The sequence below is a fragment of the Neomonachus schauinslandi genome, chromosome 6 (genome assembly GCF_002201575.2).
Source record: "Neomonachus schauinslandi chromosome 6, ASM220157v2, whole genome shotgun sequence".
Classification (NCBI taxonomy): Eukaryota; Metazoa; Chordata; class Mammalia; order Carnivora; family Phocidae; genus Neomonachus; species Neomonachus schauinslandi.
This window is the reverse complement of record NC_058408.1, coordinates 145,728,100-145,746,899: the sequence shown is the minus strand read 5'-3', so window position 1 is coordinate 145,746,899 and position 18,800 is coordinate 145,728,100. Positions and strand designations below refer to the sequence as shown.

The window sequence follows — 18,800 nt, the reverse complement described above, 5'->3', positions numbered from 1 at the left end:
TGTACTGATGAGTAATAACGTTATGAATGCTTGTATTTTAGTAAACAAAAGGGCTGTTATCTGGGACTGTGGACAACCCTGTTAGAACAACACCGCTGCAGAGCAAGTATGACCTAACCACTTAACATGATAGAGACTTGTCTTTTAAACTCATTCCATCAACCTGCAAATTGTCACATCAGCAATCCTACAATAATTATTTCTTAAACAAGCGCAGTATATTCCTACATCTACACCTTGGCGCATACATCTCCTTGGCCTATAATCTCCACCCCTCTGCTGCTTTACCTAAACCTAAGCCATCCCTTCTTTTGACGCTCAGTTCCAACCCCTCCTTCTATAAGCACATCTGTCCATGCTATTTATTTAACACTGGCAATAAATAAAATCTTCTACTGTCCTAATGGCATTTCTTAACACATACACCTGGTCTCTCCAATTAAAATTGTAACTTCCCTGAGGTCAAAGACCCTGTTGTAAACTTACAGACCCCTAACGCTGATCAGAGTACTTTGCACAGAGCAAAGACATCCCAGCCCCGCACCCCCTCCTGGAGTTACTGGTAATAGATTCTGCCCGTATTTTTTTTTTTTTAAAGATTTTATTTATTTATTTGAGAGAGAGAATGAGAGAGAGAGAGCATGAGAGGGGGGAGGGTTAGAGGGAGAAGCAGACTCCCCACTGAGCAGGGAGCCCGATGTGGGACTCGATCCTGGGACTCCAGGATCATGACCTGAGCCGGAGGCAGTTGCTTAACCAACTGAGCCACCCAGGCGCCCAGATTCTGCCCGTATTAACAGTGAGCGTTTACCGAGTATTTACTATGCGCCAAGAGCTGTTCTAAGCACTTAACATCTAACATCTCCCTTAATACTACTGTTCTCCCCACTTTGCAGGAAAGGAAACAGAAGTACAGAATGGGGCAGTAACTTGTCTTAAGGTTGTCCTGCTACGAGGTGGTGGAGAGGGTTCAAACTCAAGTACTCTGACTCTAGGGCCTGGATTTATGGCGCACAAACAATTTCTGCTTATGCATGTACTAAGCTCTCACTGCCTAGATACACATAATGTCTGAAAAAAAGCGCTGCCGGTTTTCTTGAATAGCAAAAAGTTGAACAAGCTATAGATCTAGTTTAGCAGTTCCAGCCACTGGCAGACCTTTACAGGATTAACTGAACAAGGAAATATCACATCAAGAATATTTTTTTAAAATGCTCTCTTGCGAAATATAAAGTTGCCTAAAATGTTTTGGAGCCACAGGGTGACCAAGTCAATTCCTTACAAATTGGTTGCCCAACCATAATGGGCAGGTTCATTCCAATGTATTTCAGGGACAACAAAGTCTTTCTGAGAGGGCAAGCATGACTGAGTGCCCATGCTCTGATCTTACTGCTGGCTGAGAAGAGCACATTGAACACTCACTACCTCCCAGTGCCTCATCTGTTAGATGAAGCCACTAATACTTGCTTAATAGGAAGAGGATATCGGGTGGAGGATGTAAAATGCTCTCTCTGCCTATTGTAAATTCTCACTAAATTCTGCCTTTCCATTTATCTTTCTTTCTTCTTTTTTTTAAAAAAAGATCTTATTTATTTGAGAGAGAGAGTGAGAGAGAGCACGAGCAGGGGAGAGGGAGAAGCAGACTCCCCGCTGAGCAGGGAGCCTGATGCGGGACTTGATCCCAGGATACCAAGATCATGACTTGAGCCAAAGGCAGAGCTTAACCTACTGAGCTCCCCAGGTGCCCCTCCATTTATCTTTGAGAGGGACCAAAATTAGTCCTACTTTGCAATTCTCTACCCTCCATGCCACCTGCTGTGACAGCAATAAACCTAGATCATAGCTGATTCTGTACCTCCAAGGCTCAAAACCTTCAATGGTTCTCAACAATCCAAAGGATAAACTCCAGCATTCCTTAAAATACCCCCAAGTCCCCTTTTGCTGCAGTGTTTTCACCAATTCTCTTCTCCTAAAATCTAAACCCAGCTTCCAAAGGGCCTCTCTCTCCCCTATTTGTTTGCAGCAATATACTAATATGACTTTAGTAATTTTCTTAATAACCCAAGCCTGTAAAACAATCAAATAACATTAACTACCTCTAATTAAACAAAAAGAATCCTGCCTCTGGGCATAGCACTCACTGAAGTAGCACTATGAAGAGCTTTTAATTTCTTAAAGTAAATGCAAAGAATGTAAAAGTTTACATTTAAGCAGAAGTCAAGTTGACAATGAAGAGGAGGTATTCAAATGTGTGACGGTTTTCTGGAAAGCATGCCCTAGGACGGAAGAGCTGAATTAGTGGAAATGTTTAACGCAATGAGAAAACCCTGACAAAGTATCAAAGAATCTTTTGGGCCAGTCGGGAGAGCAGAATTAGGTACAACAGGTGGATATTCCTGGGAGGCAAGTTTCAGCTCAAGTTCAAGGAAGCCGGGAGGGAATGGGCACCCCTGAGCCGTGCTGAGCTCACCCATGGGAGACGCTTGGGCCCCAGTCTCATGACTTATTTCATGATAAGGGGCAGAAGGAATTCTCTAACTGGTCGGTAAGTCTGACCAACTCTGAGGTCCCTTCCTAACGCTGGAGCAGGGCCGCAGAAGAGAAGACACGGAAACGCTCTGATCAGAAAGAGACTGTGCCTGCATTTTAACTATCTTTCTAGTTAAAATTGGGGGTGGGGTGAAATGTAATAATTGGGGAAACGTGGCATCGGAGAGGTGACATCTCTGCAAAATGCCCCTAAAGATCCTAAACTCCGAGGCTCCCAGGGCCCAATGGCTTGCAAAGGACCAACTGGCAACCATGGCTCTCCGACTCCACTCACGCTGCTTGCTCCGGCAAAGAAGCTTCTAGAGCAGCTTCCAGCCCCCATCTCACCAGCTGCCACTCTCACCCCTCCTAACAGAAGAGGAGGCCGGCTCCGCCAGAGGCCTGCAGGGAGATCGGGGTCGCGACGCGGCGGAGAGAAGGAGGCTCCGACCCGGGACGTGCAGCGGGCTCCCGGGTCCCGTTAGGAGAAGCCCCCGCCGCCGGGGCCAAGGTCGTCCCGGGCCCCCAGGACACCCGCCGCTATCGTACTCACCAGCGCGCTGCCAGCCAGCAGCCGAGCCGCCGCTGCCTCCATGAGTGCGGCAGGCTAAGTGGCTGTGCCGACCCCACGAAGTCGCTACTCAGCGCCTCCTGGCCGCGCGCCAGCGCTTGGGGGCGGAGCCAGGACCTCGCCCCCGCCCCGCCCCCAGAGCACCTCCCTGGCCACGCCCCCTCGTGTCTACGGAACCCCAAGACAGACATACAGGCCCCTCTTCGCCTTTGCCCTGCGTACTGCTCACGCGAGACTTGGACAAGGCAGTGGGGCGGGAAGAGAATCGGAGACACAACAAACATGGCGGCGGCAGCGGCTGCGACGGTGACGAAGACAGCGGCGGCGGCGGCGGCGACAGCGGCGTTAAACAAGGCAGTGGGAGTTACTCGGTGCGGTGGTCAGGTGGTAAGTAGCAGGCTTCCGGCTCGGACGGCGGCGACACAGCTGAGCAGGACGGTTAAGAAGGAGCGGCAGGAGGCGAGAGCCGGGTTAGCGCCGGGCCGGCTGACCCCACCCGGGACTCAGTCTCAGCGGAGGGTTGGGCGTGGTCGGTCAGTCGGCAGGGTCACGACCCGGGACGTTCCTGGCCCGAGTACAGAATGTGCGGTCTCTCGGTTTCGGGAGCCCCGAGGGAGCGGCGCCTGTGGCCAGGGGCTGGAGACTCCTGGGTAGGGAGATGCCTCTCGCTCTGACAGGTGGTCGTGTGGGGGTCTCCGCGAGGTTTGCGTCTTCACTGGGTGCCAGATCCTGGGGGTCAGCGGAGGCGCGAGTCTCCTGGGTGCTCCGAATCCTGATGAGGATGCTGCCCAGACGCCAGTCCTGGGCTGCTCCTTGGGAGGACTTTTAAAACCTGTCTGTTACCTAATGGCCCAGCCTGGGTTAGTTTCTACTGTTTGTGCACTCTAATTCTGCGGAGATGTGAGGTTTGGGGAGGGCTTTGCAGCAAAGACCTATTCAGGTTCGTACAGGTTTAAGTCTCTCGGTAAACTGTAGTGCGGGTAGCCAAGCCGTGCACCTATTAAATGCTCCTCTAATTGTGAATTAAATTGAAGTTACACCGGTTCCAGCTACCACTAACCAACCACGTGGCCCATTTAGTGTCCCCTTAATGTGCTGTTCAGAACCCTAAGGAGGAGTGACAAGCGGTAGAAGAAGTAAAGACACTTTAAATTGTGAGATCTAAGGAAATTCAGTTTAGAAGAAACAAAAGTTATTTAAAACAAAATTTTAAACGTCTGGACAAATGGTAATAAAATTCCATTTAATTTTAATTGATGATGTGCCTTCAACACAGCTACAGTTTAATATATTGTTGGGAAATCGTTACAGGGAATTGAGAGATGTTTGGGTTTTTTTTTTTTTTTTGCTCCTAGGGGCTCAAACTGTTTCCCAGAAAACCCTGTGTTTGAGGTTGTGATAGAGAGCATCATAAAGATGAGAATCAAATGTTCCCTTGTTGGGGGTGCCTGGAGGTTTTCTTTCTAACCCTTTCCCACAAATGTTTCCCTACAAGGCTAGTGCATTATTTTTATGCAACTATAATTGTTCAATACTAAGCCTGACCCTTTAAGTGTACAGTACTGTGCACAAATGAAATTAATAACTTAAATTTAAGAAAGACATTAAGAGTTTGCCAAATATGAAATCTTAAGAAATCCAAGGGGGAGGAAGGGGGAGTCAAATTAGTGCATGTTATTCTTTGGTGATTCTTTGGAGCTTTGTTGACCTGAGCCTGTTGCTTTGTTCTTTGATTATCTGTTAGATTAGTTTTCTTTTCTGGTAATGGTAAAATTGGCAGAAGTTACTTTCTTAGCTTATTAAACCTGTAGATGCTAATTAACTTTTTCTCATAAAGGTTTTGATTTGTGGTATGCTTTCTTTGCAGACCTCTGTATGGCTTTTCAATTTTAGTTGAAATTCCCTCCATGGCCTTTTGGAGTCCCTTGGTGTGTCTCCAGAGTAAATTTCGATTACTCTACATTTCATCAATGTTGGAGTGGCAAGAAAAAAGAGGAACTGATTTGGGGTGAAAAGGTTAGAGTGTGTAGCTCCTGTTTTGGATATCTTCTAACTTTATTTTACTTTTACGTTATTTTTCTGATCTCTCAAAGCTTCATAATGTCCCTTTTTGCATTCAAGGAATTTTTTTTTTTTCTGTAATCAGAGGAAATGTGCTCTAATTGTCTTTGAAGGTTCATGTTAACTCTCTATACTTAAATCAGTCCTCATTTGTCGGGCTTCACCATTGATGTGTATTCTATGGCAGAGTAAATCTTTCAGTGACCATAATTATTGGGCTATAAAAATAAGCACATCTATTGAACTGTAATCACTTTATTTGTAGAGGCCTACCTAACCGCCAAATTAAGCTATTGTATAAGTAAGTTAGTTGCTAAGTATTCTACCTTATGGTTAGTAACCCCCAAATGGTAGGTGAATAAAATAGATCTTTCTATTCCTTAATCATGTTGTTCTCAAAATTCTCCCATAGCTTTTAAAAAAGATAGCCTTTGGGAAGAAGGTAGGTATTTATAGAGATTCTTCTAGTTCTTATGTCACTGCTCTTTCATAGTTGTGGCTGTCTTCTAATTCACATCATGGTGCCTGTTTTGTTAGTTCCTGGTTAAGAGGGTGTGTGTGTGTGTGTGAGAGTGTGTGTGAATCAACAACTTCCCATTTATAATGTGAGACTGAAGAACTAATATCAGAAGACTTCATACAAATAAAACCTTTATCAGAAACCAAGGAAAGTCAGAGAATAGTTTTAAGTTAGTGGCTTAAAGGTAAAGAGGTTTTCATGTTCTTCTAGGATAGCAAAACTTATTTCTTAAATATTTCTTTACTTCACTAGTGTAGGTAGCGTCTGGTTGTTTTGTAAGAACCTTATTTTTGAGCCTTGAATGGATAATTTGGGAGAAACTATTGTCATAAAAATAGTTCAGGTACATTCTACCCAGTTTATACAGACATGTACCTACACCTCATAGAATCCCATACTAGACCCAGCTTAACTTTGATCAGGGTAATCACAGGGAGGACTAAAAAATTTTGCCATATCATAAGGAATGATAATCACACAGTGCAGGAATAATTCTCTGGTTGATATAATTAGATATCATTTAGTAGAAAGAGTAGATCAGGCTAGGAATACACCACCCAAATCTGCAATAAAATTGGAGAACTCAAATATGTTTCTTTTTCTGATGACATGATCTTACATACTGAAATTTGTGTAAGTTATTTTTTGGCTAACAAGCTTCAAGATGTTAAATTCGTGGCTCATGGAAAAGATATCTTCAGTAAAAACATAGTTTGCTGATGTCCTAAAGTAGATTTTTATGGTATGTTTGCAAAGATTTTTAAATTTATCAGGGTCTTAGGGGCATCTTTGGATTTCAGTTGATTTGTGGAGTTCTTAAATTAAATTTACAGTCAGAGGGGCGCCTGGGTGGCTCAGGTCATGATCTCAGGGTTCTGGGATTGAGCCCCGCATCGGGTTCCCTGCTCAGCGGGAAGCCTGCTTCTCCCTCTCCCACTCCCCCTGCTTGTGTTCCCTCTCTTGCTGTGTCTCTCTCTGTCAAATAAATAAAAATCTTTAAAAAAAACCAAACTTTCAGTCAGAGACTGATGATTACTTTATTAAAGACAGGAAGATGTCTTGGATATAAAACCTTTACTTTCTTTTGATATTAGGAAGTCTGTAGTTTCACAGTTACTGTTCTTTTTCTATTTACTGTTGCTTAGAAATAGTGACTTGAGATGGAGAAAGCTGGATTTTGAACCAAAGGCTCCATTCACATTCAGGCAAGAGCCTGTCCTGGGGTGTGTGTATTTGTGTGTGTGTGTGTGTGTGTGAGAGAGAGAGAGAGAGAGGGAGGGAGGGTGGGTGTGAGAGAGAGATGTGACGAAGGTCAGGTAAGCACAAAAAATGCTTAGGGATGGAATGACACTTAATTTTTAAGTGATTGCAGAATGTCTGAGGTTGAAAACCATATAAATATATTTAAAACTCTTAAGAACAGATTTTTTTTTCATATTTATAATGTTATCTTCCCTTTTTTCATTGGCATTCTTTTTTTTTTTTTAAGTCCATCATGCATTATGATTGAAAATCATCACACAATTTATGGGAGAGAACGCAGTGAAATTTATAATGTGACAATGTGATAATAGCCAAGACTGTCAAAATATGCCAGCCATTACATCCACAAAAGTAATTAGGCTCATTTGTGTTCTTAAAACTTGAGATGCATGTGTAAAAATACCATTTTCTTCTGCTTGCTTACTGGCAATCTCATGCATTTTTTCTGCACTGTCACATGTTCTCCCGTAGCAGTGTTAGGCTTTCTAATCAGGAATTGGTAGGACTTATCTTGCTTATTGAAGCCTATCAAAGTATATTCAGATATTTTCCAGTGGAAACATCTCAGTTTTTATATGAACTGATTAGCAAGAAGTGATGCTAAGTTGCAAAGTAAATACCAGGATTTCTTTCTTAATTACAACTTTTATAATTAGGACACAGACAATCTTTAGGGCCTTACCAGTCAATCCTCATACTTTTACTTTTTTCCTTTTATTGTGGGGGCCTCTTCCTTTAATACTGTGTTGAATAGCAGTAGTAATAGCAATCATCCTGGTCTTATTTATCCTTGATTCTAAAGGGAATGCAACTAAATTTTCTCCATTAATTGGTGTAGGTTTTTGGAACATATCCTTTATCAGCTCGAGGAAGTTAAACATTCCAAATTTGAATAAATGATTACTGTTATTTTCTTGCCCCTAGTGTTGCCTTTGGCACTCAGATGACAATCTGATTTTCTTATGTGGGTGGACTGTCTTTTTTTCTCTAGGAAGTTTTATATTCTCTTTGTCTTCTTTGAGGTTTTAAAATTTCAAAATGTGTCTAAGTGTTGTTTTATTATCATATACTGTTTTGCACTCTATGATCCTTTTCCATCTGAAAGGGGTCTTTAATTTTGGAAATTTCTTGATTGCTATTTTTAAAAAAACCATTTCTCTTTGTTTACATTTGTTTTTCTGAAACTCATTTTAGAACTGCTGTATTTCTTACCTTTTAATGCATATTTTTACATTGTTTCCCACCTGTGTGTGTTTTGTTGTCCTTCTTTCCTTTTCCTTTTATTGAGATACGATGTTACTACAGATTATTGTTGATCTTAATCTTCTACAGATTATTGTTGATTTTATTCTTTTTTTTTTTTTTTTAAAGATTTTATTTATTTATTTGACAGAGACACACACAGCGAGAGAGAGGGAACACAAGCAGGGGGAGTGGGAGAGGGAGAAGCAAGCTCCCCACAGAGCAGGGAGCCCGATGCGGGACTCGATCCCAGGACCCTGGGACCATGACCTGAGCCGAAGGCAGTCGCCTAACCAACTGAGCCACCCAGGCGCCCTGTTGATTTTATTCTTAATAATCTGACTGGCTCACTTCCCCCCCCCCCCCAACAAGGGGGCAAATTTTTTTTTTTTTAATTTTATTTATTTATTTGACAGAGAGACAGTGAGAGAGGGAACACAAGCAGGGGGAGTGGGAGAGGGAGAAGCAGGCTTCCCGCTGAGCAGGAAGCCCAATGTGGGCTTGATCCCAGGACCCTGGATCGTGACCTGAGTTGAAGGCAGCGTAACCGACTGAGCTACCCAGGTGCCTCCAGAGAGCAAATTTTAAAGGACAAATGAACAGAATCAGCAGTAGTCACAGAACAAATAGTAATACACTGATTTGGAAGCAGAGAGAACCAGTTCCGATAAGCCTGGTAAGATGAGAAAAGCAACTGAAACAAATTTGTTCCGAAACCAACAGTAATCCTTAAAATTAAGAAAGTTGAGCCAGACCAAAGCAAGTGATTTAAAGAGGTAGTGTAAAAGAGTAAAATAAGATATGAGTTTGGGAAATTACAGTTTGGGCTATATGGATTACTGAGATGAAGGTAGACCATGTTCGTTTCATTATAACTAAAACGAGAGCTTACGAGGCTCAGTTGATGAGCTGATTGATAGAAAAAGGGAAAAAAACTGAATCTGGGACAGAGGAATGTTTTGACCCGAGGTATAACCATTTTTTGCTGCACAAATAGCTGAGAACATGCCATATGCTACAGGTGTTGGGAGATACTTTACATATAGATACTTGTAAAACTTAAAACAGCACTGCCAGTTGGTATTATTATTACATTTTACAAAGTAAGAAACTACAGCTGAGAGAAGTTTCTGTTCAGAGTCTTCAAGCTAGTAAGTTTGGCCTAATACTGTAATACTCTGTTCATCCAAAGGATAGACTTTCAGTGGCCTCAGTTTTCTAGAAAACGGTGAAAAGTGGTAGTGATAATAATACCTTTTAAAAACCCCTAGACATCTTCTAAGAAGGGTGGAAAAGAACTGTTCACAAATGTTGCATTGTTCAAGAACAATGAAAATTTGGTCACCTGCACATTCTTATTTGGATAAATATGTTCAGAATAAAGAACAAGTTAACTGTGAGGAGAGAGGAAGACAAGAAATACAGAAATTAAACAAATCAGTCCGGGGCCAGTAAACAAGGGAAACCAAAAACAGCCCTTCATTAGTTCCTAAAATATCACTGCATTGTTGTACAGTACAGCACTCTATAGGAGGAACATGGTCAAGGGTTAGTCTATATCTAGTAGAGTGCTAGTTAAGTTAGTTAAAAACAGAAGTTTTGGTCTTAAAACATCAGTCAAGCTACTGTCAGTTGGGAAACGTGCTGTCGGTGAAGCCCTCTCATTTCTCAACTCCACAGTTCTTTCTTTGGAAAACAGGCTGAAAAGTACTCAGAGTAGTCCAGACATTCTCAAAGAAGAAAAATGTAACTGGTGGACTTAAATGACTGAGATATTAAGATTTTTATTACTAGGACTGGGTGGTATTGGTGTGAGGCTAGACAAAAATAGACCAGTGGAACAGAATAGAGAATCCAGAAATAGGGTCACATATATATAATCACCTGATTTAGAAAGGTGGTAATAGAGTCTAGTGGAGAAAGGCTGGTCTGTGAAATGTATGTTGCTAAACAGTTGGCTCTCTCTTTGGAAAAAAGTGTATTTCAACTCTTACCTCACAGTATACATACACAAAGCTCAGTTCCAGATAAAAATATGAAAGGTAAAAAAAAATAGTAAAGCTTTTAGAAGAAACTGCAGAACATCTTCAAGGAAGATGTTGGCAAGGACACAACTCTAAATGTAAAGGAAAGAAATGGGTAAATTGGACTATGTTAAGAACTTCTGTTTATTGGGTTATCTTTAAGTAAGTGAAAAGGCAACCAAAGAGTGAGAGAAGACACTGAAAATATACATATCTAATAAAGAGCTTATATCCAGAATATTATAAAGAACTCTTAGATATTAACTAGAAAAAGACAGAAAACCTAATAAAAAATGAGCAAAAGACTTGAACAGATATTTCACTGGGTATGAAAATAGAGGGTATCTCTTTGGCTAATTAACATAAAAAGTATACAACTTCATTAGTTATCAAGGAATAGAAATGAAAACCAACGTGATACCGCCACGCACCCACTGGAATGGCTGAAATGAAAAAGGCAAAAATACCTGCGTGTTGGCAAGGATATGGAAGAACAGAGTTCTTGTTCATTGCTGATGGGAGTGTAAATTGTCATAAGCGCTTTGAAAAACCATTTTGCGTTGTCTAAAGGTGAATATATGCAAGCCCTGTGACAGCAATTTCAGAAGTCAGGGTAGTGGAGCCCTTGCCGGGGCTCTGGGGGACCAGTAGTGGAAGGGTCCATCCTGGGATGCTGGTGGCCTTCTGTTTCCCAACGTCGGTCAGACTTCATGGATATGTTCACTTTGTGATGACTTGTTGAGCTCTGCCCTTAGGATTTATGTGCTCTTCTGTGTGTATGCTGTGCTTTGAGAAAAAGTTCAGCATATATGTTGAGAAGTGACTAATCTTTAGCTTTAGATTCCATTCTACTGGCTTTTAAAGATGAGGACTTTCTAAGATAGAAATTAGTTATTAAATAGTTGGAGTTTAGGGGAAAAAATGAGCAGAAGACATATTTAAGAAGACCTTATACATTTGCATAAAAATTTTACTGGGAGAAAAGACCTTTATCTCCTAGGTTGTTCTTACTAGAAAACTTTTTGGTTATTTGATTTCTGAATTTGGGCCATAAACCTATGTGAAGACCAGTTTAGTTTGTGATTACAAAATCTCATAGGAGATTTTCCTCTACATTAGCATCAGAATTTTTTTTTTTTTTGCAATAATCATAGGGGTGCATATGTAGTTTAGAATTAGTTTTTTTAATTTTCTTTTTTAAAATTATTGTTTTTTATTATGTTCAGTTAGCCAGCATATAGTATATCGTAAGTTTTTGATGTAGTGTTCAGCGATTCATTTTTTTTTTGTTTTCTTTCTTAATTTTTCCCCTCATTCTCAGAGTGAATAGGATGATGTGTGGTGGTAGAGATGATTTGGATTTCCAAGGCAGAGGTCCGGAAACTATAGCCTATAGGCTTATCCTGGCTCAAGGCCTGCTTCTGTAAAGCCTTATTTTGGAACATAGCCATACACAATTTGTTCACACATTATTTGTGGCTGCTTTTAGCTAAAATGACAGAGTTGAATAGTTGGGACAGAGACCTCATGACCTGCAAAACCTAAAATACTACTGTCTGGCCTTTTTACAGAAAAGGGTTGCCACCCCCCTGTTCTAGAGCACCTATTTCTAGAGCATTCATGTGAACCCTATGATTTGAGAGCCTTTGCTGTCTGAAATGATAGTCACTAGCCATATGTAGCTATTTCCATTTAAATTAATTAAAGAAAATAAAAAACTCAGGTCATTTGTATTAGCCACATTTGAAGTGCTCGTCGCTATGTGTGGCAAGTAGAGCTCTGTTGGACAACACAGATATGTAACATGTCCATCTAGAAAATTCTCTTTGGCCTCAATTGAGCCACTTTTTTTTTTTTTTTTTAACTGTCTCCTTCATTGATAATCCCTGCTGCTGTGCCTGTTTCTTTCATGTGGACTTATTTTCTCTTTTTTTCAGTCTTTGTAATTTTTTTCCATCCTCTTAAGACTGAGTTTGGTTCCAGTTTACTTAAATATTAATGATAGTAAATTTTCACAATTTTCTCTGTGTGTTCTCTAGTTCACCAAGAAAATGATAAGCTATTTAATGGCAGATACTGTATTCTCTGTGCTTTGTACAGTGCCTTGTACATAGTAACCTTTGTCACTGTTGTTTTGATATACGCTGGATCTCCCTAAATAGTGTGAAATTATTTCAGTTTTTTCCCCCTAGGCATAACAAACTGTAAACTTCAAAAGAAAAAAGAAAAAAAGGATAAAGCAAAGATGGGTGAAAAGAAACCAGAGCCTTTGGACTTCGTGAAAGATTTCCAGGAATATCTGACTCAGCAGACTCATCATGTGAACATGATTTCTGGATCAGTTAGTGGGGACAAAGAAGCAGAGGCTCTTCAGGGAGGTAGACTCATCTTAATACTATTAAATAGTTCATTTTCCATAAATATATTAATACTTGTGTGTAGTTATCCATATGGTGAAGACCACTATTCACTAATGTGAATCATTCCATTTTTACTTAGAAAGACACAGGGCAATTTGTTCTCCTTTTTAAATGTGTCAGATTTTTGTTGAGGGAGAATGAAACTTCCCAAGGGCCTAACATAGTCTAGAGAGGCATTATGGTCTTGTTGGAAGGTTAGGAATTCTAAATATCCTTCCCATCTTCTAAGTTCTATTAGCTAACAGTAGACCCAAGGAACCCAATGGGGGTAGAGAGCATCAGCTTCACTACACAAAGGATTTGGCCAGTGAGAAATTTGGATTAGACCAGAAACACAATAGGGGTTTCTTTTTCTTCTCTCTTGAAATGAAGAAAGGGCTGACCACGTTTACTTCTCTAGACAGAGAACCAGAATAGGGAAAGCAGCGACCCTCTTGAGCCTGCCACAGATAGACTTTTGTCTGGTTTGCTTACCACACAGACTGGAATCTGTTCCTGAACGTAGCTCAGGGGTCAACAGACTACAGCCCATGGGCCCCATCTGGACTGCGAATTGTTTTTGTATGACCTTCAGACTAAGAGTGATTTCTACATTTAAAAATGGTTGGGAAAAAAAAAATCAAAAGAATACTCTAATATGTACAAATTATATGAAATTCAGACTTCAGCATCCATAAAGTTTTATTGAAACATAGCCACACTTGCTTGTTTGCATATTTCCTAGAGCTGTTTTTGTGCTATAACAGTGGAGCCGAGTAGATCTGGTAGAGAACAGATGGCCCACAAAGCCTAAGGTATTTAGCATCTTATCATCATGGGAAAAGTTTGCTGACCCCTGATGTAGATAGTCTGTGGCCTTGTTGTCCAGGAACTAGCAGCAGAGACCAGGCATCACCTGGGAGCTTGTTAGAAGTGTAAATTGTCAGTCCCCACCGCAGATCTACTGATTCAGGATCTGTGTTTTAATAAGCTCTGCACATGATTAATACACACATTGAATTTTGAGAGTCACTGGCTTGGGAGAGAAATCAAAGATGGGGACACCGAGCCTTGTCCCTTCAATGTAGTGGCACCGTTGGATATTGGATTTGCACCAACCAGTAAAATCACTTGTCTTCTCCTGGTGAAGCGGGGGAGGAAACAGTGGAGGAGGGGCTTGACTTGTTCATACTAGTACTGCTATTTCCTGGGGATAGAGTAGAAGTGTTTTTCCCAAGAAGTTGTAGGAATAAAAATGTCCCTCCTGAAACTCTAGTCTGCAGATTCCTGGACTGGGATTCAAGAGACCAGGGTTGTAGTCCCCACTGCTTGCTGGTTTTCCTGATATGAGCACTTGCTCCTTCAATTTCTTTATAGATACAAAGAAGTAGTTGGGTTAAATTAAAAGCAAAGGGCTAGACAGATATCTTATAGCTTTCAAATTCTTACAGTTCTAACATTCAGAGGTATCAGATATAGTATCTTCCTTTATGTGCCTAGTTAGAATTTTAAGATCTTAAATGCATCCAAGAATCTAGACTATGTATAAACCAAATAAAACAGGGCAAAACTCAACATTAATTGCTTTAGACGACAGTAAACTGAGTTAGGATTTGGGGAAATTATCATGACTGCCAATTATAATACTTGTAGAAGTGGCTAGGATCTTAAACATGTATTGCCTTGCCATTACTGTTTACTCCCCTCTGTTCTCCAGACCTGTCAAATAAGGATAATACCCTATTCTCTTCTTCAAAAGTATGTTGAGGACTGATGAAATTTATGTGTAAGTAATTTGAGGTCCCCCTATAAAAGATTCTCAACGGAATACTGCTTTCGTGTGAAATTAACCTCTGTTCAGAAAGTCTGTATTTTCTGAGTTAGGTTTTGTGCTAAGTAAGCTGTCAATTTATGAAAGATTGTCTACCACTGAAGACTAAAATGCTAAATTGAGTTGATTCTGAGATGCATAATTTTTTTGCTACACTTTGTTTATAGCTGGAACAGATGGCGATCAGAATGGACTTGATCACCCATCTGTTGAAGTTTCCCTGGATGAAAACTCAGGAATGTTAGTAGACGGGTTTGAAAGGACCTTTGATGGGAAGCTCAAGTGTCGGTACTGCAACTATGCCAGCAAAGGAACAGCCCGGCTTATCGAACATATTCGAATCCACACAGGTAATGGCGAAATGGCTGGAGAAGGCATTTCTTTGGGGGCAGGAGAGGGGCCAAGGAAGGCAAGTTGTTCTGATGTGTAGTAGTTCTGATAGTTTAAAATTGAAGGTTGATATAAGGTATGAATAAATGGAGAAGTTACTCCATTTTTCTAAAACATTGGCATAACAAGATACAAATGGGAAGTAAGGCCCCTTCTAGAGCTCCCCCTTCCTTAGCCATCTTTCGTCTTGATCCACATCCTCTCTCACCATCTGCCTGCTTCTAAGGCTGGGCAGGTTAATGCTGAAGGTAGTGTGAAGTGATAAAATGTTTTTATCTTTATCCTTCTAAGTATGTTTCAGTTGCTGACCAGGGACAAGGCTTTTCTACAGTTGCAGACTGCACTGCTAATCCTTAGGGCTCACCTTAGCCCTCCCACCTTCTGAGAAGCCCTCTTGACTATGCCCTGCCCTGGCCCAAGACCTGGTCAGGCGTCCCACTCGTGTGCCCGTGGGGTCTCATGCTGTGTCTGAGGACGAGGCTCCTGTCAGGGCCAGGTTTGTGCCTGCAGAGCCTAACAGAGCGTTGGACACGTAGTAGGGACTCAGTACTTACTTGTTACATTAATGACTCCAAATATTTATTTTACATATTTGCGCCATTTTCAGCTAACGGCACTGACTACAGTTGTCCCTTTTGGCAACTGAAGAGGAGAGGAGGAAGGTAGAGGTGAAGCACTGGCCATTTTGAAGGAACACTTTGCATAATTCATATTTGGATTGGGAAGCTCATTTCCCTTTTGAGCTTTCTATTTAATAGGACTTTTTAGAAAAGTTTTTTTGTATTTTTTCCTGAGGAAGGGGTATTTGTGTGTGAATATGTATGAAGAAGTGTTCATGTATGGATGTGCTCATAAACATATAACTGACGCATACTTTTGATAAAATCATTATTATGTAGGGAATATTATTGTCAGTTTTGCTACTCTTTCCCCAGATGCCAGTTGAAGCCATAACAATTTCTACACTATACTAATAGAACATATCTATAGATCTCAAATTGTTGCTGATGAGTTAAGGCTTTAAGTTGACAGGTTTCTTTGCAAAGAAACCTGATCAGTTTCTAAGTCTAATGAATGGACAACACATGAAACTTTCCATAAATGAGCTACTCTTGAAGTTTCTCCCCCATTTTTCTTTTTAAACAGGTGAGAAACCTCATAGATGTCACTTATGCCCATTTGCATCTGCTTATGAGCGTCATCTGGAAGCCCACATGCGTTCCCATACCGGAGAAAAACCATACAAATGTGAATTATGTTCCTTCCGCTGCAGTGATCGAAGTAACCTGTCCCATCATCGAAGGCGCAAGCATAAAATGGTACCAATTAAAGGTACTAGGTCTTCCTTAAGCAGCAAGAAAATGTGGGGAGTTTTACAGAAGAAAACAAGCAATCTGGGCTATAGCAGAAGAGCATTAATCAATTTAAGTCCACCTTCCATGGTGGTTCAGAAGCCAGACTACCTTAACGATTTTACCCATGAAATCCCAAATATCCAGACTGACTCCTATGAAAGTATGGCAAAAACCACATCAACTGGTGGCCTACCAAGGGACCCCCAAGAACTCATGGTTGACAACCCTTTAAATCAGCTCTCAACCCTGGCAGGACAGTTGTCTAGTTTGCCACCGGAAAACCAAAACCCTGCCTCTCCTGATGTAGTTCCCTGCCCTGACGAGAAGCCTTTCATGATGCAGCAGCCCTCTGCCCAAGCAGTGGTTGCTGCCGTGTCCGCAAGTATTCCTCAGAGCTCCTCTCCCACGAGCCCGGAACCTCGGCCGTCACATAGTCAGAGGAACTACAGTCCGGTGGCAGGTCCGAGCAGTGAACCAAGTGCCCACACGAGTACTCCCAGCATAGGAAACAGCCAGCCGAGCACTCCAGCTCCGACCCTCCCGGTCCAGGACCCGCAGCTTCTGCACCACTGCCAGCACTGTGATATGTACTTTGCCGACAATATCCTTTACACTATTCATATGGGATGTCATGGGTATGAAAATCCTTTTCAGTGTAACATATGTGGTTGCAAATGTAAAAACAAGTATGATTTTGCCTGTCATTTTGCAAGGGGACAGCATAACCAACACTGATTGAAAATAATCACATTATGCTTTACTTGGTTTTACCTTTTGGTGTTTTATAGTTTTGTTTATTGTTTTTTTTTTTTTTTCCAGGGGGGTGTCATTCCTAATAAGGTGTCTGCTAATTTAAAGTCTATATATTTATAGAATATAAGTTTGACAGTGGAAATAAAAAAAATTTTTTTTTTCTATAGAGATCTGGTCAGGCTCATTTATGTATTAGAGCAGTGAGACACGTTGGTGTCTGTTTTTTCCTTTCACTTAGACAGTTGAGAATTGGAGTGCAATCATAATCCTAACAGGTATTCATTTAAATTTCCCATACTTACGGTCCATAAACACTTCAAAGCTTACTGATACTCTTGTATTTCAACATATACATTCAGCTAGATACTACTTCTGCCATATTTCAACATGGTAGAATTATTGTCTCTTACAAAGTCTATGACAGTTTATTTCAGTGTTTAGTAGAGGAATTGCCTTTAACCTCGTTCTTTGTCAACGTGCTGTTTCATTCACATTGCTGAATGTTCACAGTACTTTCATTTCACCTGATAATCACAGAGCTATTTAGTGTAGCAGATCCTTCTTTTTTTTTTTTTTCCTTAAGGGGAAATGTAAAACAGGTCATTCTTTTTAAATTCAAGTTATAAAAATAAGAGGCAAAAGTTCTGAAAAGAAATGAAACCTAAATTGAAAAATGGGTTTAATACTTAAAATACCTGTTTGTTCAATTTCTAGTTTAAATGTGTGTCAGTTTTCCATTGGATTCTGTTTATTCTGGTTTATTGTAAAAACCACATGAAATGCTAGAAATATCAGAGGATTATCTCTAAAGATGCCTTTTTTTTCTTTTAATTTGAACCTTTCATTTAAATTCTTCACTCTGACGTTATTAGTGTCAGGTGCAGTTGATAAGTATGCTGAGAATCTGTTATTCCTCCTATTCCTTTGATGACCAAAGAGGTACAGTGGTGGTAGTCATCCATCTTATTCCTTGGAAATGCAGTCCTTCAAAAGAAAAAAAAAATCTCTGAAGTTTCCATTTCCTGCCTTCTATCCATTTACTGCCTGTAATTTCCAAGAAGAGGTGGGTATAGAAACGCATGGGAAAATAGGATGGTGAAGTAATACGTAAAAAAATGAGAACGTATGTCCAAAACAAATTCTGGTTTTCCCTTCAGAATTGGCCATTTAAAATATTTTCTGTGAATTCAGCTTGTAATGCTTATTTGCAGTTCTGCCAGTTTTTCATGGATAGTGACAAAACTAGAGACTGACTGAATCGTCGCCTTAGTAGGAAAGGGTACAAAAGTGGGAAAATAGATATAAAATGCATTTAAATGTGATATTTTATTTGTTTACAAAAATATGACTTGCTAAATCTAAAATAATTTTGAATAGGAGGCTTGTTTTTATATTGTGTAATAACTAGCTCACTCTAAGAGAGCTTGGTCAAACAATAAAATATATTGTTACTAACTGTTGGTTTCTGTGTACTTTGGAAAAGTTTCATTTTTAATTTGGTTCAAATCTTGAAAGTGTTGCTAATTGGCTTCTTAAAGAGAATACCCTAAACTATGAAGCATTTATGAAGCAAAAAGGACTTACACTCTTCTATAGCAAATAAGGGAAATGTTGATGATAGGCGTTCACCAGAACCCCCACATGCCAAGTTAATGGATCTTCTGCCCTTCTTTCCAAATGCTAGAGAGCCATTAAAATGAGTTCTCGTGGTTTAATATCCAGTCAAAACTAACCTCAACAGCATTGTTCAAAGAGCAGCAAAGAGTCTGTCGAAACTATAAATAACTCTCTCCTTGTCAAATCTGAGGCTTCTGAATCTACAGTTGTGTTTCTCTTGTTGTTTAAATCACTCATTGCTCAGA

At 40.5% G+C, this 18,800-nt stretch overlaps 2 protein-coding genes across 2 annotated transcripts in view; one reads left to right on the top strand and one right to left on the bottom strand.

Moving 5' to 3' along the window:
• ACADSB (acyl-CoA dehydrogenase short/branched chain) overlaps positions 1-3,182 on the bottom strand; it is a 33,224-nt gene extending 30,042 nt beyond the window's left edge. The window contains exon 1 of the mRNA XM_044916618.1: positions 3,083-3,182. Within this exon, the coding sequence (XP_044772553.1) occupies positions 3,083-3,124 (42 nt within the window). The 5' untranslated portion in view covers positions 3,125-3,182. The remainder of the gene's footprint in view (positions 1-3,082) is intronic.
• Positions 3,183-5,086: 1,904 nt separating this feature from the next.
• IKZF5 (IKAROS family zinc finger 5) lies at positions 5,087-18,539 on the top strand. The gene is made up of 4 exons (XM_021703802.1): positions 5,087-5,116; positions 12,403-12,588; positions 14,608-14,790; positions 15,977-18,539. The coding sequence occupies exons 2-4, from the start codon at positions 12,456-12,458 to the stop codon at positions 16,918-16,920; spliced, it is 1,260 nt and encodes a 419-aa protein (XP_021559477.1). The 5' UTR covers positions 5,087-5,116; positions 12,403-12,455; the 3' UTR covers positions 16,921-18,539.
• The last annotated feature ends 261 nt before the right edge of the window (positions 18,540-18,800 follow it).

What these genes read in the sequence shown, in the direction of transcription:
- IKZF5 (XM_021703802.1), top strand. Translation starts at nt 12,456, where the DNA reads ATGGGTGAAAAGAAACCAGAGCCTTTGGACTTCGTGAAAGATTTCCAG. An exon ending in AGCAGAGGCTCTTCAGGGAG is followed by an intron (nt 12,589 to 14,607) that starts GTAGACTCATCT and finishes CTTTGTTTATAG; the next exon opens with CTGGAACAGATGGCGATCAG. An exon ending in ACATATTCGAATCCACACAG is followed by an intron (nt 14,791 to 15,976) that starts GTAATGGCGAAA and finishes CTTTTTAAACAG; the next exon opens with GTGAGAAACCTCATAGATGT.